This window comes from Dermochelys coriacea, chromosome 2 (assembly GCF_009764565.3).
Source record: "Dermochelys coriacea isolate rDerCor1 chromosome 2, rDerCor1.pri.v4, whole genome shotgun sequence".
Lineage (NCBI taxonomy): Eukaryota > Metazoa > Chordata > Testudines > Dermochelyidae > Dermochelys > Dermochelys coriacea.
In genome coordinates, this window is record NC_050069.1 from 6810255 (window position 1) to 6836938 (window position 26684).

At 43.8% G+C, this 26684-nt stretch overlaps 1 protein-coding gene across 6 annotated transcripts in view; it reads right to left on the reverse strand.

The window, feature by feature from the left end:
- The window catches only part of ADGRB1 (adhesion G protein-coupled receptor B1), a 176124-nt gene that overhangs the window by 69202 nt on the left and 80238 nt on the right, over nucleotides 1-26684 (reverse strand). For 4 of the 6 annotated variants that reach the window (XM_043507253.1, XM_043507252.1, XM_038393173.2 and 1 more), the window contains 4 exons: nucleotides 16817-16920; nucleotides 15748-15816; nucleotides 8298-8400; nucleotides 3487-3637 (listed from right to left, as the gene is read on the reverse strand). In XM_043507253.1, the coding sequence (XP_043363188.1) occupies nucleotides 3487-3637; nucleotides 8298-8400; nucleotides 15748-15816; nucleotides 16817-16920 (427 nt within the window). The remainder of the gene's footprint in view (nucleotides 1-3486; nucleotides 3638-8297; nucleotides 8401-15747; nucleotides 15817-16816; nucleotides 16921-26684) is intronic. The other 2 variants (XM_043507255.1, XM_043507254.1) reach the window with 1 other exon arrangement.

Genomic DNA, 26684 nt, shown 5'->3' on the forward strand with positions numbered 1-26684 from the left:
GCGTGTAGCCTCCAGGGATGCAAATCACTTTAAGACTCCTCAGATATCAGGGCGAACAACCAACCTGCAGGCATAGTGCCTTAATGTTCAATATGGGGAGATTCTAGGAGCAGCCACATGATCATGGGTTTCTGTTCTCACCAGACATCTCCAGATGCAATCCACTAGAATTGCCTGATCCCCTGTAAACATACGAGTGGCTCGGAAAGACTTCCCTATTTCCCCCCCCCTTTTACTCTTTTCTCTTTTTCCCTACAACTCTTGGTCACTAAATCTTAGCTGAACACTCACCCCTTTCCTACAGTGCCATCAATAGCACATCCCATTGCTGGCCTTAGAATGTATGCCAGGAAGCCCAAGCATCTACATGCTATATGGCTTTGCCAAAGAAGGTAGCATGAGGCAAGAGGCTCCAGCACTGGTGATAGTCGGGATAGGGCTTTGCTGAAAATACGATTTTATTCTTCTCAGGATCCTTCTCCTAGATGGGCTGCATTGAGCCTAGTTGTATGTGATAATTATGTAGCCAGACAACCCAGACAGTGATCTTGTCCGCTCTCAACAGCTGAAGAGTTAGGCTTGGACAATCCATCGATGGGCGTTCCAGGTAGTACAGAGAACAGTGCTGGTTATTCAGAAGGTCAGACGCTTCTGAGCCAATATTTAAACAGTTCCTCACTGCGGTTCTAGGAAATACTGTGCTCCCCAATGTGCCACCTTTGAAATACGTTGTAAATTGATCAGAGCTAGGTGAAAACTTTGAAAGATTATTTGTTTAAATTTTTTAAAAAATTCATAGTAAGCATCGAAATGTAGGGCTGGAAGAGATAGTCAAGAGGTCATCTAGTCCATCCTAACCCGAGGCAGGAGTAAGTATATAGTAAGTGTAAGTTGGTAGAGCTGGTTGACATTTTTCTAAATGTAAAATTTCCATGATTTTTTTAAATTGAATATTTGAATTTCCACAAAAATACAAAGTAAAACAAAATAATTATGCAAATAAAAAAATACGGAGGAAATGTTTGCTAAAAAAATCACTACTATTTTTCAAGCAGATTCATGAAATTCACTTGTACTATGTTCATGTCTCCCATTACACCTGCTTTCCACAAACATCCTAGCAAGTGAGTTTACTGCCAGGAATGTGCAAATTGAAACAACAAATCCCAGGGGAATACTGAACATTTTTGTTGCAGAAAGTGAATTTTGAATTCATAATTCCAGATGTTTATGCCAAAAATTTGACTCTAAGAGCTCTGCTCATCCAATCAGGCCAGATAATCGTAGCCTGTGACCAACACATCCACTTAATAAGCTCAGTGTGCAAACTGCTAATATCAAATACTCAAAGCAATACTTGAAATGAACAGTCCAGAGGCTGAATTATGATAGCATCAAACATTTGATGGATAACAGTGGAAACTACAATACGGTCACAAGCAACTTGTCAGTATTAAAAAGGGGTAAATTTGATGAAGAAATTGTTTTCTGGGAGCAGTTCATCCCTCCATGTTCTAAGTGGTCTTAGCCCTTAGTGGCTGCTAGAAGTCCAATGACTTTTTTTTCTGGATGAGCAGCAGGTGTAAATCCAAGTGAGAAACAACAAGAAAGCAGAGGACCAAACTTACTACTGGTAGAAACTGATGCAGCTTCATTGAAGTCAGTGAAGCTGCACTAATTGACACCAGCAGAGAATCGGGCAAGGAATTTAAAATAGCAATTCAGAAATCCCACTGAAAAAGAAAATGGCTATGAGAAATCTACTGCCTCTGGAGCCAAAAGTGTAAATTATTTGAAATTATGCTTTTAAAGATATGTTTTCTACATGTTTTTGTTTGAGTAAAGATGTTATTTGTCCCAGTGTTGTGACCAAAGTCTACCTACCTTCTACATAACTAAAATTCCCTGCTGTATTAATGGGACATGGCATTCTTCTTCATTTCTTGTCCTAATCTGTTGTGAATTGTCACTGTGCACTGTTCTTCAGCTAGAAGTGGCTGCATTGCAGCAGTAGGTGGAATGACACCTATTGTCATTGTAAATGAATGCAGCCGTCTGAGGCTTGTGAAAGTTGTTTGCCCAAAACTCTCTGTTATCTAAAATAGTCAAGTGCCCCAGTGTTTATTAATTACAATGAAATCTCCCCCTGATTACTTAAATTCATTCAATGTCCCTCATCTGGTTTGAGTAATAAAATGGTGTGTGTGTGTGTATGTGTGTCTGCAGATGTGCATGTGTGCATACATACACACAATATTTATTTTTAAAAGTCCCGTGTTTAACTATTTTAGTTCATAAACTCTAACAGACTTAATTGAAAACTCATGTTTACGCACTGAAGCTGCTCTGTAAATCTGAGGAAGATGCACTTCAATCCCTCCTTTCAATGACAAGTGGAACCCAGCCTTACTTCCAGAGGTGCAGTAGTGTTAATGGATGTACAGAAATACATTGGAAGGGCTATTTAAATATTCTCAAATAGTACAACTGAGATTCTGCTTTTGCACATATGTATGGTTTCCATTCCTGGTCAATGAGTATTACAAGAGTGCATCCAAGGGCAGAATATGGCCTTAAATGCTCTACTTCTAATCTTAACACCTTGGCACTGGTAGGTTTAGACTACACTCTTTAGCTTGTGAGCTATATTCTATTCACAACTATATCACTAGGAAATCCCAAGAGCTAAGGGGATCAGAGCTAAGAGCCCAGGTCAGGTTAGCCAGGTCAGACAAAAGGAGGTCAGCTGCGAGATTGATCATGTGGCCGGAGAATCTGCTTACTCCAGGAGTTGAGATGCTGGTGTGAGGCTGCTTCTTGAAACGTCAGTCCGTATCACACCAAGTCCTTTTATAAGCATCAGAAATATCTTGCCTGGGGAAAAATGTTTGACTTCCGGAGTAAAATGAGTCACTTGTACAGTGCAATGTTTTCTCTGCGTGCGTGTTTTTTCACTCGCTTTTGTTCAAACTTTTTGTGATGTTGCTCTTTCCGAACTCCAGCTTGTAACATCTTTGAAAGCCCACCCCACATGATTGCATTTGATTTCTACAACAAAATGCCTCATTTAAGGCTAATAAATTAAACATACGGAAAAGACAGAGGGAGAAAAATTAGCTGCAAACATCTGCACCAGACTAATAGTTGATTTGCCTATGGAAAACCCTGCTGCTATGGAGACAGAATTTCAGAGCTTGTTTCACTAGGAGGGAGAAAGAGTGTGAGAGAGAATATGAAGGGCATGGAGGGAGAATGAGACAGACAGGGAAGATGAGGAAAATGCAGGGAGAATGGAAGGTGGAGAAAGAGATCCAATCCCGCAGCAAACCTTTTCACAGGTACAGAAGTTGTTTCCAACACTGCCATTCTGCCCCTCCCCAGCTAAGCAGAAAGACACACTAATGTTCAGATGATAAAAGGGCCCCCACACTCCCACTATATGCTAGATTCCTGTATGCTGTTGAGTCACAGACCCATAATTCTCACCCCATCCGAGACACAAGAAGCGCTTGCGAATGATGCGGTTCCGTAACCTGCCCGTCACAGCCATGTAGGATTGCCAGGCCTCTGTCAGCACCCAACAGAAAGAGGAGAGGAAGAAGAAATGCAGAAAAGCTGCCACCAGTGTGCATATCACCTGGAGTTGGGAGGAAAGGGATACAGTTGAGATTAGCAGCAGGGAAGGGGAACAGCTCCCAAACCACATTCTAGAAGGAAGCTGGCTGGAATCAGACAATGAAAAGATGCATTTCACCTTCAAGGTCCTGATTCAGCAAACCACTGAAGCATGTGCTTAAATTTTAAGCATCCCATTGAAGTCACTGGGACTTGAGCGTATGCTTAAAGTTAGGCACGTGTGTAAGAGTTTTGCTGAATTGGAGCCTAAGTGCATCCAATGGGGAAAAATTCTTGTCCTATCCAAATCAACTGGATTTTTGTCCTTGACTTCAATGGGATCAGGATTAGGATTTATTTTCTAAGTGGCCAAAAATGCTTTGGGTCAGGTTTTTAAAGTATTTTTGTATCTATCTTCAGGTAGAGGATAGATCTGCTCCAACATTAAAATGGCATGGACCCTTCTCTACCCAAAGAGCATGTCATATTACTGACAGCAAAATCACAGAGGTGAGATCTGCAGAAGGCTATTTAGTCCATGTCCCAGCCAGTCCAGGATTGTTACTTACAGACTGAGCGAATGGATCATGTAGAGCTGGGGAGAATGATGACTGTGGAGTGGGATGATAGCTGTCTACAAGGAGGAGAGGAATTGTCCTAAAGGGTATAACTAGGAGTAATGGGATGGCATTAAGAAAAGGTAATTTCGGAAGGACTGTTGGGAGAAATTTCATAATAGTGAGAGCAGTCTCCGAAGGGACCAGGAAGAAGCTAGAGATAGTTAAAGTTAGACTGGGGAAAATACTAGAAAATGTAGTATAGGGAATAATCCCGCAGTGGCAGGGAGATGGACTGGATAACTGAAAAGGCCTTCTCCATCTCTCATTCCTCTGGGATGGATCTTCAGCTGGTATAAATTGTGTAGCACCATTAACTTTGACAGAGCTATGCTCACTTTGCACCAGCTGAGAATCTGGCCCTGTCCACCTGTCCCGCTGCCCATGCCATGCTAGCTGCATTTCTATTTATAGCACGCAAGTGCAATAAAACTAGAGCAGGAAAATCTACCAAAGCTGGAAATTACATTTTCCAGCTCTAGTGCAGACATACCCATTGTTCATCAAGAAGTCTCGAGATAGCAAGAACTTTTTTCCATTGCTACACCATGCTGGGTTCAAACCAGCAACTTTCACAGGAGAGACTGCTACTCAAGCCAATTTACCAAGCTGTTCTACTAGGGTCCATACAGGGTGCTTACACTTCTCTTTTTGAAGAAAAGATTTTTTTTTCCTTTGCAGCAGATAGATTCATAGACTCTAAGGCCAGAAGGAATCTTTGTGATCATCTAGTCTGACCTTATGTGTAACACAGGCCAGAGAACTGCCCCAAAATAATTCCTAGAGCAGATGTTTTAGAAAAACACCTTGTCCTGATTTAAAAATTGTCAGTGATAGAGAATCCGACACCACTCTTGGTATATTCTTCCAGTGAATAATTATCCTCACTGTTAAAAAATGATGCCTTATTTTCAGTCTGAATTTGTCTAGCTTCAAATTCCAGCCATTAGATCATGTTAGATCTTGCTCTGCTAGATTGAAAAGCCCATTATTAAATATTTGTTCCACATGTAGATACTGATAGACTTGTAATCACGTCACCCCTTAACCTTCTCTTAGTCAAGCTAGATTGAGCTCTTTGAGTCTGACACTATATGGCATGTTTCCTACTCCTTTAATCATTCTTGTGGTTCTTCTCTGAATCCTCTTCAATTTACCAACATCCTTCTTGAGCAATGGGCACCAAAGCTGGACACAGGATTCCAGCTGTGGTCACACCAGTGCCAAATATAGATGTAAAATAACCTCTCTACTCTTACAAGAGATTCTCCTGTTTTTCCAACTCAAGATCACATTCGCTCTTTTGGCCACAGAATCACACTGGGAGCTCATGTTCAGCTCATTCACCATGACCCCAAATCTTTTTTTCGGAATCACTGCTTCCCAGGATAAAGTGCTGCATTCTGTAAGTCTGGCCGACATTCTTTGTTCCCCAATGCATAGTTACATTTGGCCATACTAAAGTGCATATTTTATGCTTGTGCCCAGCTTACCAAGTGATCTAGATCATTATGAATCAGTGACCTGTTCCCTTCATTATTCACCACTCCCCCAATTTTTGTGTCATCTGCAAACTTTATCAGTGATGATTTGATGTTTTCTTTAAGTGATTTATAAAGATGTTAAATAGCGGAGAGCCAAGAACCAATGTTTGAGAGACCCCACTGGAAACACACCAGCTTGTTGACAATTCCCTGTTTATAATTACATTCTGAGACCTATCAGACAGTCGGTTTTTAATCCATTTCATGTGTGCCATATTAACTTTGTATCATTCTAGTTTTTTAATCAAAATATCATGCAGTACCAAGTCAAATGCTTCACAGAAATCTAACTATATTATGTCAATACTATTAAATGTATCTACGAAATTTGTGATCTCATCAAAAAAAGAGATCAAGTTAGTTTGACAGAATTTATTTTCCATAAACCCATGTCAATTTGCATTAATTACATTACCTTTCTTTCATTCTTTATTGAGTCCTAATTAATACCACATAATCGTGCCTACAATATATTACTAAACTCACAGAAACGAATGTGTGACTGGATAATGCAGGGCTCATTCCTTTTGTATTTCCTTACAATTATTTAGCCCCTATCCAGCACTTTCATCTTTGAAGAGTTTTGCAAATAGAATCAGATTCTGGCCTTTGGGGTTCCACAGGTGGAAATGAAGGACGAATTCACAATACTGAAGCGAATCAATGACAAAGAAGCCCTTGGCAGAAAATGGAGCTGCAAACCCTTGCCAAATTTTCAGAAGCTCCATCATCAATAATTCAGCTTTTATAAATTCCTAATTTAGACTCCATGGAGCCCCAACCTTTTCTCTGCACAGTTCTTTCTCTGTTCCCTCCTGAAGACTGTTTACTAGATGGCTGAGCGGAAATCCAAGAATAACCTTTCTATTATGGGGTTTCATGCATATTTATGTGCAAAAGAACTAATCTGACTCTTGCAATCACAGTCAGAAACACTGAATCGCCCACTAAAGGCTCTGATGAGGGACATCCATAAAATGGGGAGCAAAAGCACCAAGGACAAACTAGACCATAACTTTGCACCGAAGAGGGACAGAAATAAATAAAGGCACAGGAGTGGCTCCACCAAAATTGTTGACTTTTTTTTCCCCAGGATGAAGTTGCTTGTTTAGTGACCAGAGCCAAAGAGGAGCCACATCCGTGGTCCTCCAGCTTTATTAAATGGGAAGGAACGTGGAGAGATGCTGTTCTTCTTTGCCCTGGCACACACATCTCTTGGCTTCAGCTGAAGTTCCCAGCGAAAGCCCTGCAAAGCCATTCTCTCCATCCTCCCACCTCCCACCCCACTCTACCACTTAACAGACCATGCATGATGCACAAAGATGGCAAGCTTATGGCTTTACTTTTGCAGTGCACATCGTATGAGGGACTTGTAGGGCTGGGGACTGAGTCCCTCTCTTTATCCACAGAAAGTATGACCTGAGCAGCAGCAGCAGGGAAATGTCTTCCACACTGACTCCCAGACGTGCCCTGGCACTGAACTGAAAGGCCCTCTCTAGGGATCAAAAAGCTAGTCAGTCACCACTGCTCATTCAGTCCTAGGGCTTCCCTGTAATAAAGCTTCAAGAAGAGACAGCATAGCTAGCACTGATCTTAGGAGACATGGGTTCTAGTCCTGGTTCTGGCACTAGCCCGCTAGGTGACTTTGGAGAAGTTCCTTCCCATTTTTAGGACCTAGTTTCCTGATCTGTAAAATAGGGATAATACAGTACAGTGACCTCCTCTGTAAAGTGCCTTCAGAGTGATGGATGATAAGAGTTGGCTGGTATTATAAAAGATGCCAATAGGAGAATTAAAGTGCTTTGGCTGGCAAACAGAGTCATTATGATAGCCTGCTTGATAATACAGAGAAGGAGTGTACGTTAGTTGCTACATCAGGGCAACTGGGTATTCCAGTTTTGTCACCGACTCACTCTGTGACCTTGGGTAAATCACGTAAGCTCTCAGGCTCATATCTCCAAGGTATTTAGGTGTCTGACTCCCATTGATTTGAAATCTAAATACCGAGGAGGTGCTGGGCCCCCATGCCTTAGCTCTGCAATGTGTACAATGGGTCTCATGACACTTTCCTATGCTAGAGAGGGTGTTATGAGGCTCTTTTTATTCATGCTTGCAACATACTTTGAGCTCCAAGGACGAAAGCCAGCTAAGAAGGGCAAAGCATTTACAGTGCTGAGTTGCTGGGGTTCCTTCCCCTCCCCCCCTCTGCCCATCTGTCTTTTTGAGTTTTTGGAAGATAAACTGGCTAAAGTCTTACAAACAACCATGCTCCTTTGCTGCGCCATGTGCCCGCTAACTCTAGGCAGATATTCAAAAAATATCACATTGGTTTTTCATGAAAGCCCTGAGGATGCTCCCAAATCATCAAGGAGCGAGCAAGAAAGAAAATTGAAATCTGCCGTTTAGTGGTGTCTTTGGCACATAGCTAATTAACAGAGGGAGGCAAAGAGGGAGGAAGGGAAAAGCTGCCTGAACAGATCAGCTCAGTGCTAAATCAGAGACCAAGAAATTTGTCTCCTACCTTATTCCGGGTCTGGGTTTGTCCAATCAGAATGAGAGCATTGGAGGAAATGATGGACAGGCAGAAGTTGATGAGAATGACAGAGCGTTCTGAGCGGATATATCTGTAAAGAGAAAAGAGGGAGGGGACTACTGTATTTTAATTTGTATTACAGTAGCACCTAAAGGGTGCAACCAGATCAGGGCCCCATTGTGCTAGGCACTGTATATATACCTAGTAAGAGATAGTCCCTGCCCTAAAGATTTTATAATCTCCATAGACAAAGGAGCGGGGGAGGGCAAAAAGGTACCGCGACTTGCCCAAAAGGTCACACAGCAGGTCAGTGGTAGAGCCAGGAACAGACCTCTGGCCTATGCTCTAGCCACTAGACAATGCTATCTTCCTAGATGAGACAGGAATATAAATGTTAGAAGTGTATGAGCTGACAAATCAGTGGCATACTCAGTCTCTGCCAGTGGCAAAAGCTGGATGCTTTAGGGGAAAGCACAGGACTCCAACTGTACAATACTACACTATATGAGGATGAAGTTTCTTCCTGACCCCAGGTAGCGATCAGCTGGTGCCCTGAAGGACAAAGATTGAAAACCCCTGTAATTTTTATCCTAGCTATTGTCAGTACAGATGCTATTCTTATTCATATAAATGTCTAAACCTTTTCTGAAACTTGCTAAGCGCTGAAAGTTCTCTTCAGTTCAAATGATATGAAAGGGGCCTTGAAAAGCAGCTTTAAACAACAACGCAGACGTGCTAAGATTTCCAAAAAATCAGTCACAGAGCCACAGGCATGCAGGCTATAAAAGGAGATTACAAATAAATGCATTTTCTCAACAAACTGCTTGAAAATCAACTTCCCGCCTTTGCTTAACTTGACAAGACAAGAAAATAATCACTGATTGATTTCTAAAGGTGTTGCTGATATCCTTTCCACAGGAGTTGGGGGCACAAAGGCCTTCAAAAAACAGTCATGTAGGTGTCTAAGTAAGGATTTTGGTGCTGGACTCTGGGAATCCACAGTAGCAACTCTTGACTTTAGCACCTCCTGGCCTCAAATCATTACTCCTTTCTGATTATCAATGCACAGCATAGCTATGACTTGCTCCTGAATTGCGTGCATGCAATCTAATTAAACTCATTCATTAATTTGGGGAGATTTCTCAGTACATTTTTAATTACTTAATGAAAAGAAAAGAAAAGAATACGCACAAAAAACAAAGTGACTGCATTACTCAGCAATTGACTTAGGGCCCAGTCCCACGCATGAGTCACTTACTCATCCAAGTACTCCCACTGACATTGGTGGGCATTTGCCTGAGTAGAAACAGGACCTTAGGCCCAGAGAAATTAGAGAGTGAGCTCTATTAGCATCCCCTGAAGGTTACGGCAGGATTTCTCTCTGAAGTGTGTATTCCAGCATGTTGTCTAGTAATTTAATATGAGTGACTAATTTTGGGCAACAGTAAATATGTTGGGCTTTGTGTACTGAGCTCTGGATTCTTTGCTGGCCCGGCCAAAGTAGCATTCGCTGCTCAGTGCTCCAGGTGCCCGGGCTGTGTTGAGTGGGACCATGTGCTGTTGGTACACAGCCTGCAGCCTTCAACTCTGTTTTACTTCCCTTTCCGTTTTGCGTTCAGGCAAATATAAATGCTCAGCATGAACTCCAGCTGTGGCTCTGTGACACTGAGAGTAACTGGGTTTATGCTGAAAACAGCAATCAGCCCAAACTTCCCTGAGACTCAGGTCTTGAGCTCTCACTGAAACTAGGTTCTCAGCCAGCTCTCCCCAAAACTCATCCTCCCCCCACCTCCCCGGAAAGCCTCTCTTGGAAACTCCAGTCTGCAGTTATCTTGCTCGGAAATTCAGCTTCAGTTTCCCTTGAAAACTGAACCCAATCTTTCCCCAAATATCCACCTCAAATTCACCTCAGCTCAGTCCCCAGTCTGTCTCTGACTCCCCATTCCATCTAGGCCAAATGTTCCGCACACTGGTGCTGGGTTCACTGACAGGTGAATCCGGCCTATGTCTCAATGCAAATATTCTGGACATCTCTAGTCAGCAAGCATCCCCTTCTTTCAGAACAGATATGTTCCATGCCGAGAAATCACCACTACAGCTTCCAGCTCTGAACCACCAACCCTCTGCTGCTTGCACACAGGAAGCAGGAGGCAACAGCTTACCACAGAAGGTGGTGGAACAAGGAGCCTACACAGGTTGGAGTGTGTGTGTGGGGGGGGGGGAATCCTGGCAAGGGGAGGCAACCGAGTCTGGCCTGGCTTTGCCTAAAGGCTCCAATCTGGTCCCTCCACTTAGCAGCCACAGACCCTACCACTCCCAGCACACTGCCTCCTAGAAGCTACCTTTAACCCAGGACACTGGCCAGTCCAGAAGGCATGAGACACCCCAGGGCTTGGCTGGGATCTGCCAGGTTAAACATTGGTTGAACAGTCACAAAACCTTCACAGTTCAGCTTTCAATATTATCTCATCCCTTGCAAAGGCTAAGAGGGGACCGTATTGCTGGGGGAGACCAGGTAACTTGAACGGCAGTAGGGATATAGGCATGGGAGAAGGAAGGGGAATAGACTGTGGGATTAGAGGGGAGAATTGGGAACCTCTACTCCACCTGGAAACAGTAGACATCAAGGACCACTGAGGACGCTGCCAATTGTCTTGGGCTCCACCATTTCCTACCAGTATGTGCCAAGCACCAGTCCTGGAAGAATGCCCAAGTCTCCCTATGTCTGACATAAATTAGCCATAAAAAATAGGGGGTAAACGGGTCAAGCTCTCCACTGGCCACGAGCCCAGTGGAAGCTGCTCAGTGGCAACAGAAACAGATGCTAAGATTAAAAAGGCACATTCAGACACAATCCAACAACCGTGAAGTGTCAGACTGGGTGATGCAGATGCTGCAGCAGCAAGCCATGTATTCTGGAAAAGCCTTCCTTTTCCACTTCCCCAAATCCCTGCTGCCCAGCACCCTTTTCCTCTCCTGTCTCCCTGGGACAGGGCGATGTGTTCTCAGAGGGCAATGGGGGAAGGTATGGCCATTTGGTGGGTTATCTCTGAAATTCCCAGGGTGGGGTGAGAGAGACAGCACACAGAGGAAAACTCAGAGCTTTGAGTCATGGTAAAGAGCACACAGAGCAAATGTAATGCAAACATGGAGTGGGGGCAAATACATGCTCTGGATGGGAAGCTATCTGGACATTCACAGCCAAGGGAAAGAAGATCCAGAGTGGGTGGAAGGCGGAACCTCCCTTCTTTCTGTGGCATATGTTTAGGAATAAGCATACTCTCTTCTTGGTTTTCCAGCTAGTGAGGCAATGTAAAATGATCAGAGCAGGAAGACAGATCTCCTGGACTCCATTCCCATTGGTGTGATACTGGGTGAGTTGCTTAATATTGGCAAAGTGCTTTAAATTCCTTGGATCAAAAATTACATGACTGTAATCTATGTCAACTTTCTTTTTTTCCTTGGGCTCAAGACACAAAATTGTGATCCTGATTCTTGAGTCCCCACAGTCCAGGGCTTTTTGGATTCAGTCTGTTTGAACAGAAATCTTCCATTACCATTATTATCATACTCATAATTACCTTGTCAATTTCACGGCCTGACATAACCCCAGAGAATGGCCCTGATGCCCCAAGGCCCTGCAATACCTGCAATCATCTACACCAATGCAAATTGTAAATGCTCCGGTAAATGCCCCTGTTCCCATTACACCTATTCTGCACCAATTGTAAGGGACGGCACAAGGTACAGGGCAATGGACAAATGAGGCTCAGTTGCCTATTGTAAATGCAGATTTGTCCTGCATTCCCCAAAGCAGTCAACCTTAGTCATAGAATCATAGAATATCAGGGTTGGAAGGGACCCCAGAAGGTCATCTAGTCCAACCCCCTGCTCAAAGCAGGACCAAGTCCCAGTTAAATCATCCCAGCCAGGGCTTTGTCAAGCCTGACCTTAAAAACCTCTAAGGAAGGAGATTCTACCACCTCCCTAGGTAACGCATTCCAGTGTTTCACCACCCTCTTAGTGAAAAAGTTTTTCCTAATATCCAATCTAAACCTCCCCCATTGCAACTTGAGACCATTACTCCTCGTTCTGTCATCTGCTACCATTGAGAACAGTCTAGAGCCATCCTCTTTGAAACCCCCTTTCAGGTAGTTGAAAGCAGCTATCAAATCCCCCCTCATTCTTCTCTTCTGCAGACTAAACAATCCCAGCTCCCTCAGCCTCTCCTCATAAGTCATGTGCTCTAGACCCCTAATCATTTTCGTTGCCCTTCGTTGTACTCTTTCCAATTTATCCACATCCTTCCTGTAGTGTGGGGCCCAAAACTGGACACAGTACTCCAGATGAGGCCTCACCAGTGTCGAATAGAGGGGAACGATCACGTCCCTCGATCTGCTCGCTATGCCCCTACTTATACATCCCAAAATGCCATTGGCCTTCTGGCAACAAGGGCACACTGCTGACTCATATCCAGCTTCTCGTCCACTGTCACCCCTAGGTCCTTTTCCGCAGAACTGCTGCCGAGCCATTCGGTCCCTAGTCTGTAGCGGTGCATTGGATTCTTCCATCCTAAGTGCAGGACCCTGCATTTATCCTTATTGAACCTCATTAGATTTCTTTTGGCCCAATCCTCCAATTTGTCTAGGTCCTTCTGTATCCTATCCCTCCCCTCCAGCGTATCTACCACTCCTCCCAGTTTAGTATCATCCGCAAATTTGCTGAGAGTGCAATCCACACCATCTTCCAGATCATTTATGAGATATTGAACAAAACGGGCCCCAGGACCGACCCCTGGGGCACTCCACTTGACACCGGCTGCCAACTAGACATGGAGCCATTGATCACTACCCGTTGAGCCCGACAATCTAGCCAGCTTTCTACCCACCTTATAGTGCATATAGTCAAGTCTTGGCTGACCATTTGTCATGGAATGAGCAACTTGTTTATAATGAAGTACTGGCCATTGAGCTCTGCTCTAGCTGTGACCATCTCTACCTTACTCCAGTATCCAGATTACCACAGCTTCATCCTTACGGAAACAAAGCCCCCGTGCCTTCATCATTGCCCTCGTCCTAGAATAACCCATAAGGCAGCAGTCGTCCCTTCTGGCCCGCACTCCACTTGAGTCTCTGTGCACTCTGAAAATACTGAGATGAGGGGACATTCAGGGCCTGCCCTCTTCCACCTATGCTACATACACACTACATCCAAAAGATGCCACGGCATAGCACACTCACCACTGCATGAGAGCCACTGCACATTCCTCTCCTTGAAGTTAAACGCTACTGCATTCACCCAGTAAAGCGCAGGAGATCACACCTCCTGATACTCCAGGGTGCTTCTGATGGGGCAAAGCCCCGTCAAAATTGAGGCAGTTGGGAACCATAGCTCCAGTTTCTCCAAGCTGCAGGGAGAGCCACACAACTATGATTCTTTCTTTCTTTCTTTCTTTCTTTCTTTCTTTCTTTCTTTCTTTCTTTCTTTCTTTCTTTCTTCGTAACCACATTTTCTATCTCGCTATCTTCTCCTATGACTCCCCACCGCAGTATCTGAGCACCTCTAGTGAAGGGAAGACAACTGGATTTAAAGCAGGGCCAGCATGAAACAGGAGGCAGCAGCACCTTGGCAGTCATGGACAGCCACAAAAATTACGCTCAGCTGTGAGGAGCAGGAGGTGAGACACACTCATGCTGATATCTGCAGAAAGACATGGACGTAGCTTCACACAGCCATCAGTGGCAAACCACAGAGCCTGGGCTTTTCTGCTTGTTGACTGGCTGATGAGAGAAGCAGTGGGAGAGCTAATCAAACAGAGCATTGATCAGGTGGTATGAAAGGTCACTCTAGCTCAGTGGGTGCTGCAAAACATTGAGGTCCGAGATGGAAAATACACTAGAACATTCAGGAATGCTCCTGGGGTTGTCAAGAAGAAGAGGAAAAGAGTCACAACAATCAGAGCTTTGCAAGAGGATAGATGACCTGGCCCATCCCCAGCCAGGGAGGAATGTTCCCTACAGTCTATCCCCTTGGCTTTGGCCATTTGTGGGGCATTTTTTGAGAGAATTCTGCACTCATATAAGGCTCAGATGGATTGTTCTGGGCAGAGAAGTCCTACTCTTTACCCACAGAATGTATAGTACACAGATCACAAGCAGGCGGCATCTCCAAGCCTGACCAGGAGAAACTGCTGCTGGGGATGGGAGTAGTTCAGTTTTCATGGCCCATTACGTCACTGGCTGCTCTCTCAAGGCTGCAAACAAAGGGAGTGATGTACCCTTAGTGGAGGGGGGAATGATGGTTGCCACCATCTGTCCACCAGGAACTGACTGAGTCCACCAAGAGATCACTAACAGCCCATCAGACAGTAACAATGTTCAGTTTGGAAACCATGTTCTGCCAGTTTGACTGTATCTGAAACTGGTCACTCGAGCCAAAAGCTCCAGCCCACTCTCACTGATAGCCTGGCACATATCAGTATGGGGAAAACAGCTTCTGAGGATTTGACTGAGAACCCGAGGATTCTTATGTTCTTGCCCATTCTCCAAAGTCCTGAACTCCCCCTTCCCTCTGCTCTCATTCCCGTTCCCTCTCTCTGCCTTCTCATACAGAAGCAAACTCTAGTTGGGCAAAACTCTGGGAATGTTTCCAAATTATCAGCCTCAGTGAATCTATTCATGCTAACAGGTTGGTTTTCAAGCTGAGCCTACACACACACACACATGCTCCAGCTGCCTTTGTCCAAAAGTCTGCATGGGAAATTCTCAGCTAAATCTCCACAAAGCAGCTGAATTCCAGAAAGTGCTCTCCACAGAACACCATGTGGGTAGAATGTTGTTGTAACAAGAAGCTACTTTCCCATGCATTGGCAAAAGGCCAGGTTTGCAGAGTTCCTGGACTGGGATGATAATGACTTAGGAATAATACAGCTGGACCCACTTCTCAGAATTCCCCATTGTCTGTATGAGATAACATGGCTAAAAGGGCTGACTTGATTCTGGGATGTGTAGTACCCAGAGGAATGTTGAGCAGGAGATATTACCTCTGCGTACAACACAGGGGAGATTGCTACTGCAAGTGTGTCCAGTTCTGGTGTCCGCACGTTAAAAAGGATATTGAAACAATGAGGAGGGTTCAGAGGTGAGACACGAAAATTATTTGAGATCTGGAAACCTGCCTTACAGTGAGAGATTAAAGAACCTCACAATTAATTTAGCTTATCAAAGAGACTTTAAGAGGTGATCTGATCGCAGTCTGTAAGTATAGGGAGGAAAATTCTGATCATAGAGAGCTTCTTAACCTAGACAAACTTGAGTCGCAGGCTCACTTGGAAACTCCTGCCTGTAGTTGGTTTGCTTGGAAATTCAGCCTCAGGTTAAATATAAAACTGAAGCCCAATCTTGCTACAAACTAGCCCCAACATTCACCTCAAACTCACCTCGACTCACTCCCCAGGCATAGGCATACCAAGACCCAGCGGGTGGAATCGGAAGCTAAAAAATTCAGGCTGGAAATAAGGTGTACATTATTAACAGTGAGAGTAGCTGACAATTGGGACAGTTTACCAAGCAATGTGGCACATTCTCTGTAATGTGGAGTCTTTATAGCAAGGTTGGACTTTCTAAAATATACACTCTAGCTCAAGCACAAGTTGTTGGGCTCAATGCAGGAATTCCTGGATGAGGTTCAATGGGCTGTGCTATGCAAGAGGTCAGACTAAGTCCCTTCTGGCCTTATAATCTACAGTGTTACATGTACCTGGGCTTTGAGTGGGGTCTTTCCTCTGGAGACTCTATGCCAGTGCAGGCCTTGGATGAATCAAACTTTGTAGGTTAAGGAGTCAAAGCCACCACAAAAATGCAGCTACTTCTGGGGTGATACACAGCAGCTGTTTAATAGTGAACAGTAACCCTATTCAACAGGAAGTGAAGAAGAATTCCATATTTGAAACTGTAGGGGGAATTTAGGCAGACAGAATGTAGCTATCTAAATTGGGATTAGGCCAGACGCTCAGTTTTAATGCCCTTAAGTTTATGAAAATTGCTGTGGGATCATTAGGACCTACATTTTCAAAGAGACTAGTGATTTTGGGTGCTTCGATTTTGCCGTGTCCAACTTGAGACACCTTAAAGGATCCTGATTTTCAGAAAGTGCTGAGCAACCACCCTCTGAAAATCAGGCCTCTTAAAGTGTCTCAAGGTGGACACCCAAGAACCGAGGTACCCAAAACAGCAAGTCGCTTTTGAAAATGTTAACGTCTGTGACTCAAGTGTTCAGAGAACTAGCTCCATTGCCTCTCCAGCCAGCACCATACTGGGTTATGTGCCAGAGAAGAGAATGCCGTCTACTGAGCCACCAACACCACTGCCTTCAGCACCTGCTCATCAGAAAATGGTTCTACTTCAGATACCCAAACATCCACACAGGAGGGCAGAACCTCCAGAATCCACCCAGCCCAAGTGATAGCTGCTGTGCCCAGTGAGAAAAGTGAAGAAAGAAATCTGTACCTCCAGACAGAGACGTAAATGATAATCAAGAGCAAAAGCGTCAGTGAAGATACTCCACAGCCTACGATTAACGTGACAGAAGGGACCAGCACCTTTTCCATGTTCTGAAAGAGAGAAAACAAGAGACAAAAACTCAGCAAATGCTACCAACTCGGTTTCATAACAAGATCTTTCCCCCACAACTGCCTGAGCACGTGTCAATTGACCTGGCGATCACATCAAACTGAAACAAACAAATAGGATGTGAGAAACAGACAAATTTTTGGTTGACCCAGCTCTCATCAGGCCTGATTCTATTCTCACATATACTGGTGTAAACCAGGAGTGATTCCAGTGAAGTTAATGGTGACGAACAGTGTGAAAGTGCTGCCTGAGAGAGGAGAATTGGGCCCTTCATCTTTAACACGAGGCTCCCGAGAGGGTTAATGAGGCAATGGCAGCAGGCGGTCCGCACGCTCGCACGTTTACAAATCAGCTCTTCTGGGAGGCTATCATTGCAGCTCGGAGGATGAGAAGAGGGTGAAAATCTTCCCCAATTAGAAAGCACCATCTGGCAGGCAAGGAGACAGAACAAGTAAAGAAGAAAATAAATAAATAAACATGGTGATAACATCCAGCTGGAATGGCCATTGTTTCACCACCCTTCCTCGACTGCACCCAGCGTCTCTTCCTATGCACAGCAAGCCGGTACACTTGGAGAGAATTCACCCAAATTACAGAATCCCACCTGCCCCTACTCCCTCACCTCCCTCCTGTCCCCTCACCTGGGAAAAGAAAGGAGTTAACTAGCTACCCATTCACAGCCAACGCACAAATCCTCAAATGGCATCTGAGACCACAGCAGGGGAAGATGATCATATTATGGTGACTCCCTCCTCCTGAGTTCCTCCATTTGCCCCAAACTTCCTTTCACGCTTATGCTTTGAATCCCGTATTGTTTTGATTCCTGGATGTTCAGTCTGGGGGGGTTCCATGGTCTCATCCTTGAAGAAAAGAATTTGCACTTCTAATTTTTCAGTTCAGCTATAACTCTTCTGCCATGCAGTGAGTGGGGGAAGGAAGGAAGGGGGACGAAATTAGTTTCACTCATGGAAGGAAAGTGGGGGGGAAGTCTAGTAATTAGTAATTCATACAGGACAGAGATAAGAATGGTATGAACTGATCTCCTGTGTGGCCAAGTCCGTTTGGTGGACCCACCACTTGGCTGGTCAAAACTGGCTGTGGCATTGAAGGATTGTCTTAAACTCTGTGAGGCCAAACTCATTGCAGGCGTAACAGCACTGAATGCAATGGGGGTAGACCAGGGATGAATTTGGCTTGTTATTCATGCAGAAGGAGATGTGGGGGTCTATTAAACATTACGGGTGTCCATGTTTTTGCTTGAGACCTTTATTGGGTCAAATAGCACGTGGTCTCACTGGTTCCCAGACACTGCCCATGAGCAGGGACTTTGGGGGTAAACACACAGCAAGGCAGTTTTTAAAAGGTTTGGTGGTGGAGGGCGTGGGAGGGGAACCTGTATGGGTAGTTCACCCTATGCATTAGACCTGACCAGCCTTTAGCATAGCTGGAGAAGTCATGACTGGGGATGGGAGAGAGAAATATCTCTCTTGATGTGTGAACCCACAGCTCCTGTCAGCCATGTGCTCTTGAAGTGTCAAGTGCTCCATAGTGGCTCCTCCTAATCTGGTTCTCCAGATCATGGATGGCAAAACTTCCCTTCTCCAGACTACACTGTGTATTTCTCTGTTGCATGTTTCTTATCCATCATGCTCCATGCTATCCATGCCAATGCTCCCTGCTTGGAATGAATAAAGAACAGCTAGCAGAAATCCACAATGCTGATGACAGAGGAGAATGATCCCTTGTGATTGAACTGATTGAGGCAGCTTGTGGGAGTGTGAGGCCAGGGACGATGACGTTATTAGGTTTTCTGGTATCCAGGTTTATTGCTACAGCTGCTGAAATGAAGCGGTTTCTGACATAAACATCCCCAGTACTGGATCTGCATGGATCTGGGACAGGAACAGGCAGCCCTCACAGACAAGTAGTCTGCATGCGGTTAACTCTGCAATACATTCTGCTAACTAGAGACAAGCAAACCAGATTGGACCAAATGAGAACTGAGCTGAACCTTTGCCCAGAAGTGAACTGCACCTGCTCTGAACCTTCCCTGCAGTTTGAAAAAGCTGGATGATGTTTTTTCGGTTGTTTAATTTGGTTGCTGTGGGCGCTCGGCACATTTTGGATCTCATTAGAGGTGTTAATGAAGAGCAAAACTCTTCTTAAAGTGTTTATAAACTGAACCCTACCAGGACATACTAGAGACCCCAGGGGAAATCTTGCAGGATTTCCAGCCCAAAGAGTTTGGGATAAACTTTTTGAGAAGCGTCCAAACCTTTGGATGCTCAACCTAAATGAGATTCTGGATCTGGGGTCTGATTTAAAGGCCACTGCAGTCAATGAGAGCCTTTCCATTAACTTCAACAGGCTTCGGCTCAGGACCTTTTAGAAATTCACCCATCATTACACACTGCAGTTTGTTTTAACAGCTATTTCTTTCAAATTTAGATCTCTCCAGCACCTAGCCCCTAGCTCTAGTCACCTCTTACTCATCAAAAACACATAATGATACCCTCGTAAGTATCAAAATCAGCAATGCAATATCTCAGTGTCCCAACAAAACAAGTATCCAATTACCAGTAATCACATTGCAGTGAAAAGAACCCCCCTAAAAAAACTAAAAAACAACCCGTCCTATGGTTCCAACCAACGTGATGTCTAAATCAGTCACCAGCTAGAACTCCCTTCTTCCTGAAATGCCTGTCAGAAAAGATAGGCTTTGCCACATGCTCTAAGGTTAACAAATCAATCTCTGGATGACCAACATGTGGGGAAGTGAATTCTAGAGTCTAATGGCCTCATGAAGAATGCCCCTTCCAGCTCCTTATTATTATTACTCATTTGTTACTACCAAAGCGCCAAGGAGCCTCAACCAGGGACCAGGACCTCATTGTGCTAGGCACTGTACAAAAACACAGAAAAAGAACAGCAACAAAAAAAATTATCTCTGACCCAAAGAGCTTACAATCTAAGGCTACGTCTACACTTATAGCAGCACACAGAATACAGGTGCCATACATGTAGCTAAGCGCAGCAGTGAAAGGCAGCCTGCATTCTCACTTTTCACTGTGGTGTGTATCTACATGCATGGAGAAAGGCTCTGGCCCAGCACCCTTCCGCACTGCTGGAGCCTTCCACTACTGTGGGGAAAGGCTCTAGTAGTGGCCAGACAGTGGGATGCAACTGCTAAAACTAGCAGTGTAGAAGTGGCACTGCTTGGGTATCTAGAAAGCCATGTATGGCATAAATCCTGGGGCTTAGGTGAGGAAGGAATTCTACGCTACTTTATTCACCTAAGCCAGTGGTTCCCAAACTTTAACAGCCCGTGAACCCATTTCACAAAAATATCAATCTTGCGATCCCCCTCCTAAAAATGAATATTTCCAGGGATTTTCTCCCTTACCTGAGCATAAGTTATAGAAGCAGTGATCTTGGAAATAATTTGGTTTTTTATGACATGCTTATTACACACTATTTACCATTTATTATTACATTATTAATTTTATTACATTATGAAAATGGCAACATTCTTCCAAGATATCACTTCTATAGCTCAGATCACTTCAATTAAGCCTCCTACATGTTTCATCAAGGAGTACCAGATGTGAAACCTCATGAAGGTATTTAAGAAGTCAACTCAAATAAAGAGTTCCTCCCACAAGCATTCGGGTCTTGAGCAGTCCAAGCAAACAATGCACAACTACAACAAAGCTTAATTTGTTCTGCCAGAAAATCATGGTCATGGGGCTTGGGGGTTGGGGTCCCTAGGACGGCTCTGTCCGCCCTTACAGAATTTTTCTGAGAACCCCCTGATACATTTCACGAACGCCCAAGAGTTCACAAACCCGGGCCTCATGTTGGGAAGTACTGGGCACTTAAGCACCTCGCGGCGTATGCTCCAGCGTCTACACCGCTATTCATACCTGTGCTAGCTGGTCATGCTGTGTCTGCACTCTACCCACAGCTTAAGTGTAAATGTACCCTGAGTATAAGGCAATATAAGGCAAGAGACCACAGAAGGACGAGATGGGGCATACAACTAATGAGATCATATGGCAGCATGATAGGCATCGGTCTCTACACACTAGCAGCCTCACTGTGCCTCACAGCAAAGGAGAGTTGGTGGAGAATGATGAAGTGGCTTTGCAGATGTCCACAGGGAGCTCCTCCAAGCGTGAGGGGCAGCATGTATACAGCCTGAAGGGCTGTTTGAAAACATAAGTGGATGGCCTGGAAAGTGAAACCAGCTCCAGCCTTTTCAGTATCATCCAGGAATCTCCTAATTCTAGTACCACCATCACCCACAACTGTGGCTGTATGGTATCCACCCAAGCTTGGCCTTTTCTATTAGAAATGACTTGAGTGATGGGCTTCCACTGCTCCTCCCTGGGAGACCAGGCTGCAGTCTGACAGATCTCATCACATCCGGAATATTTATTGGCCTGAATTCAACCTGCTTTTGCTCAGTTTCATCCCATTACTTCTGCTGCCGTAGGACCCGATCCAAAGCCACTGAATAGAATGAATCTTCCCATTAACTTCAGCGGATTTAGCTCAGACCATTGCACTCCCTGGGCCATCATGGAGAATTCTGCTCCCTCCCTGGGTGTGTTACACCCTTCAAGCACCGAAGCTGTGGGTACCACACTCTACAAAAATACAAACCTCGTGGCTACCGCAGGAGCACTTCTTTTGACAACAGCATATGAAGCCTTCCTCCAGAGAGGAAGGGTGGTCCAGTGGTTAGGCCATTGCCTTGTGCCTCATGAAAGCATGTCCAATTCACTGGTCTGCCACAGACTTTCTGCATGTCCTTGGGCAAGTAACTTGGTCTCTCTGTACCTCTCTTCCTCTCTCACAGGGGACAATAGCCCTGCCCTTGAAACACTGTGAGGTTAAGCACATTAAAGAGTGTGAGGAGCTCATGTACTATTGTAACAGGCACCATATTATTATTACCTTAGATAAATGTCCTCCTGGCCTGCTCTCTTACTACCCCCTGCAACATTCTCTGTCACAGCGGCACCCCCTCGCTGCTACGCAAACAGAGTAATTGGTGACCAGGGATTCGCAGAAAGTGCAACATGATATTTAACCGATCTCATTGAAGTGAATCTTCATGTGGCCAGGAAAAAAGACAAGCCTAGGAAGCTGTACTAAAAACAATCCTTCCCCTCACCCCCTCCCTCCCAAAATATGCCTCAGAGCTGGCACTGAACTAATGCAATGTTTGTATTTTACATTAAGTGAGGGAGAGCATTTGATTATGATCCTGGATTCCTGAGTGAGAGAACCAGACTGAAGGTAATTCACACATGTTCAAGCCTTTGTAAACCGGGACATTGCCTCAAGATGAGCTCATACTTGACTTATGGCTTTTGTGGGGAAGTGACAGCTTGGCAGGGTGGCCTGCATCCTTGCATATTCTTAGAAGGAATCAGGTCTAAGAGCTGAATCTGCGTCCTGATTTCCATCAGCCAGTCCCAGTTTTGACATGTCTCTCCCATGTCCATAAAACTTGGGCTTGCAGTATGACAAAGTTGTACAGATCAGGTGATGACAGGAGCCTCAAACCAAAGAAACCCCTTCCCAGGGATACGTCTACACTGAAGCTGAATGCATGATTTCTAGCTCGGGTGGATGTACATGTGCACATGCACTAGCTTTGATCTAACTAGCATGCCACAAATAGGTACATACTCAGGTGACCTGAGCCGCCACACCTACCATCGCAGCTACACTGATATTTTTCAATCAAAACCAGCACACGTTCATCTACCAGAGCTGGAAATTATACCTCCCAGCTGTATCCCTAATGTCCTCCCTTGCCAAAACAAAACTCTATCAAAACTCCACTCCAACACTACCAAATCTCCATGTATAAAAGACAAAACTTTACCCCTGAAATTGACAAATCCCCCATCCACATGACAAAATTCTTCTAATTTCACCTCCTAAAACCTTTGGCCACCAGTCCACATTCTCATACCACGTCTCCCCCGTGGAATGAGTTCCATAAACCGAGGGGTCTGTTGTAGCACTAGATGAATGATTTCATTTCTTTCATCCAAAGGCTCCCAAAGCACTTTACAGCTATTGTACCCAACCACAGCACCACAGAAAAGCAGCCACCACTAGGGTGGAAGGGAATAGGATGAGGAGAAATTTTGTCCAAGGACATTGTGGTGAACATCTACTACTACAAAAAGTGCCAGGGGTTGGCTTCTTTCCACACCCTGCCAACAGGACCCTTCCCCCCATTTAAAAACAAAACAAAAACAAAACATTTTATTAAAGCAAAGTTAAAATAGAAGGTTAACTTACTACATCATACATTGCTTATTACTTATTCAGGATCAGGTTAATAATCAAAGAACCTGGCTAAAAATTCTGGCTTGATGACAGCGGGAGCCCTCCTTCTCTGAGTATGCTAAAAAGGGTAAGCAAATTTCTAAATACCTCTCCTCTTTCTGGCGTTTCTCTTATGTACGTTCTTGGTGTCAAAGTTTTTCCATCACTAGGACAGTCCTTATTTTCCTATACCACAATTCCATAGGAGAAGTCACACTTTTCCAATAACGTGCAACACAAAGTCTTACTGATAACAATAAAAAGAAAGTGAAGTGGGTTTTTTACCCACGAAAACTTATGCTCAAATAAATCTGTTCGTCTTTAAGGTGCCACCGGACTCCTCATTGTTTTTGTGGATACAGACTAATACAGCTACCCCTCTGATAATAAAAAAGAAAGCAATTTGTCATTCTGTTTAAATCAGAAATATTTTACTGAAGCATTATATAAGCAGGCAAAGGCTCTTTAGGATGCTGGCATTTTGTAGTAAGATGAAACCTTTTAATAATTTACTCCCCAAACTGTCTACTTCCTGAACACACCATACAGGCAAGTATGTTCCCCTTTCCCTGCAACCACTCCAATGAAGTGCCTCCCACTAGCAAAAATATGATGGATTTTAACTGGAGTCAAATGCCATCTAGATAGTAATTAATTAAAAAAATTTATTAGCTATACAAATTGAAGATGTAGATCTCCCACATAAAGATCCACTCATCCAGATGAATTTCTTCATCCAAATCTCTCTTCTATCTTTTCATCTGGGTTGTTTTCTTATCAGCATCTTTTTTAATCAAAATTGTATGCATCTTTGAAATTAAAACTTGTAATTCCAGCTTGTTTCTGGGTCAACCCCTCAAACGTGGTTAAAGGTCTAGATAGAGCCGTCTTGTATCCGGATTTCACAATAAAATGTTTAATACTTAAATATTGAAAATACAGGATCTTTACATTATTTACATTATTACATAGTTCTTGGTATGATTTCAAATCAGGACCCAAGACAGCTGTCCAAACTGAGTAATCTCAGTTCTTGCCCACAAGGAATAGTCACTTTGATATTTCCTAGGGATACATTCCTGATTATTAATGAAAGTTGCTAAAGGAGAAGGCCTTGGTGACAGGGATGTAAAAAAATTGGTTAAAGCTGTGAAAGTGGTATGGATGAATGGGTGATCTTTTATTTTATTTTTTGTGATCTAAATTTCTTTCTAACCTACCCATTACTATAAGCTATACTTATGCTCGTCTTGTTTGAGGTTTACCCCGTGTTTGCATGGTCTTTTGTTAACCCATTTGATCAATGACCTGGAAAAAAAACCATAAATCATCACTCATAAAGTTTGCAGATGACGCAAACATTGAGGGAGTGGTAAAAATGAAGAGGACAGGTCACTGATTCAGAGCGATTTAGATCGCTTGTAAACTGATGCAAGCAAATAATATGCATTTTAATACAGCTAACTGTAAATATATACATCTTGGGACAAAGAAGGTTTGCTATAAATGGGGGACTCTATTCTAGGAAGCAGTGACTCTGAAAAAGACTTGGGGGTCATGGTAGATAAAACATGAACTTCCAGTGTGACACTGTGACCAAAAGGGCTAATGTGATCCTGGTATGCATAAACAGGGGACTTTTGAGTAGGAGTGAAGAGGTTATTTTAATAGGCAGCAGGTTTAAAACAAATAAAAGGAATTATTTCTTCACACAATGCACAGTCAACCTGTGGAACTCTTTCCCAGAGGATGTCGTGAAGGCCAAGACTATAACAGGGTTCAAAAAAGCACTAGGTAAGTTCATGGAGGATAGGTCCATAAATGGCTATTAGCCAGGATGGGCAGGTATGCAAAACCATACTCAGAAGCGTCCTTAGCCTCTGTTCGTAGAAGCTGGGAATGGATGACAGAGGATGGATCACTTAATGATTACCTGTTTTGTTCATTCTCTCTGAAGCACCTGGCATTGGCCACTGTCGGAATACAGGATACTGGGCTAGATGGACCATTGATCTGACCCAGTATGGCCGTTCTTATGTTCTCTGTATTTGGCACTGGTACAACCATTGCTGGAATACTATGTCCAGTTCTGGTGCCCACAACTCAAGAAAGATGTTGATAAATTGGAGAGGGTTCTGAGAAGAGCCATGAGAATGATTAAAGGATTAGAAAACCCACCTTATAGAGATAGACTCAGAGAGCTCAATCTATTTATCTTAACAAAGAGAAGGTTAAGAGGTGACTGAATTACCATCCATAAATACCTACATGGGGAGCAGATATTTGATAATGAGCTCTTCACTCTAGCAGAGAGAGATCTAGCATGGTCCAATGGCTGGAAGTTGAAGCTAGACAATTCAGACTGGAAATAAGGTGTAAAATTTTAACCTGTAAGAATAATTAACCATTGCAACAACTTACCAAGGGTGGTGGTAGATTCTCCATCACTGACAATTTTAAAATCAAGATTGGCTGTTTTTCTAAAAGACCTGCTCAAGGAATTGTTCTGGGGGAGTTCCATGGCCTGTGTTATGCAGCAGGTCAGACCAGATGATCACAATGGTCCCTTCTGGCCTTGGGATCTATGAATCTATCACATATTTTAATTCTGATGTGTAATAATAATAAGCCAAATCAGGGAAAGCTATTCCACTTCAAAACAAATTACGATAAATCTGAAATTTTAGCAATTAATATTCCCAAAAGGGTCAAAATATATAAATGAGTAATGGAATATTTCAAATATTAAGGAATAAAATTATGGAGAAATATAAAAAAAATTTAAAGGCAAATTTACCTTCCATTGTGGAATAAAATCATAAAAGAGGAATAGAACAAATATGAAATTTCTTGGCTAGGGTAGCCTTGGTCAGGACCTCATCTGCAAGGATTGAGCTGAAAGACCCCAACTGAGAAAATAGCATACAACTCATTCTCTCTCCCGAGGAAAGAGCAAAGGTTTACCTAACCCTGAAGAGATTTAACCCAGTACTCTTAGGGTTGAAGAATGTTTGCACAATTTGGGAAGGTGGTTCAGAATGAAGGGCCTGATCCTGGAAGTCCCACTGACTTCAATGGTAGTAGTAAGGCCCAGATCCTGAAAGAAATTATGCAGCTAACTCCCAGAGAAATCTATCAATACTTTCGAGGATCTGGGCCCAAGTGATGTCCCTAGGAACGGGAAGTCTCACAGGGTCAGTCCCGATCAGCTCAGGATTCTGTTTTGTTTCTCTGTTTATGAGGTTGGGGTTTTTTTCCTTTCCCTTTTTCTCTTTAGCGAAGAGAGGCAGCCTTTGTTGTATTCCCTGTGACTAATTAAAGCCCCCGACAGACAGTGATCAGCTGCTGTAGGATCTCAGCCTCGCCAGGAAAATTTCCTCGGAGGAGGGGAAAA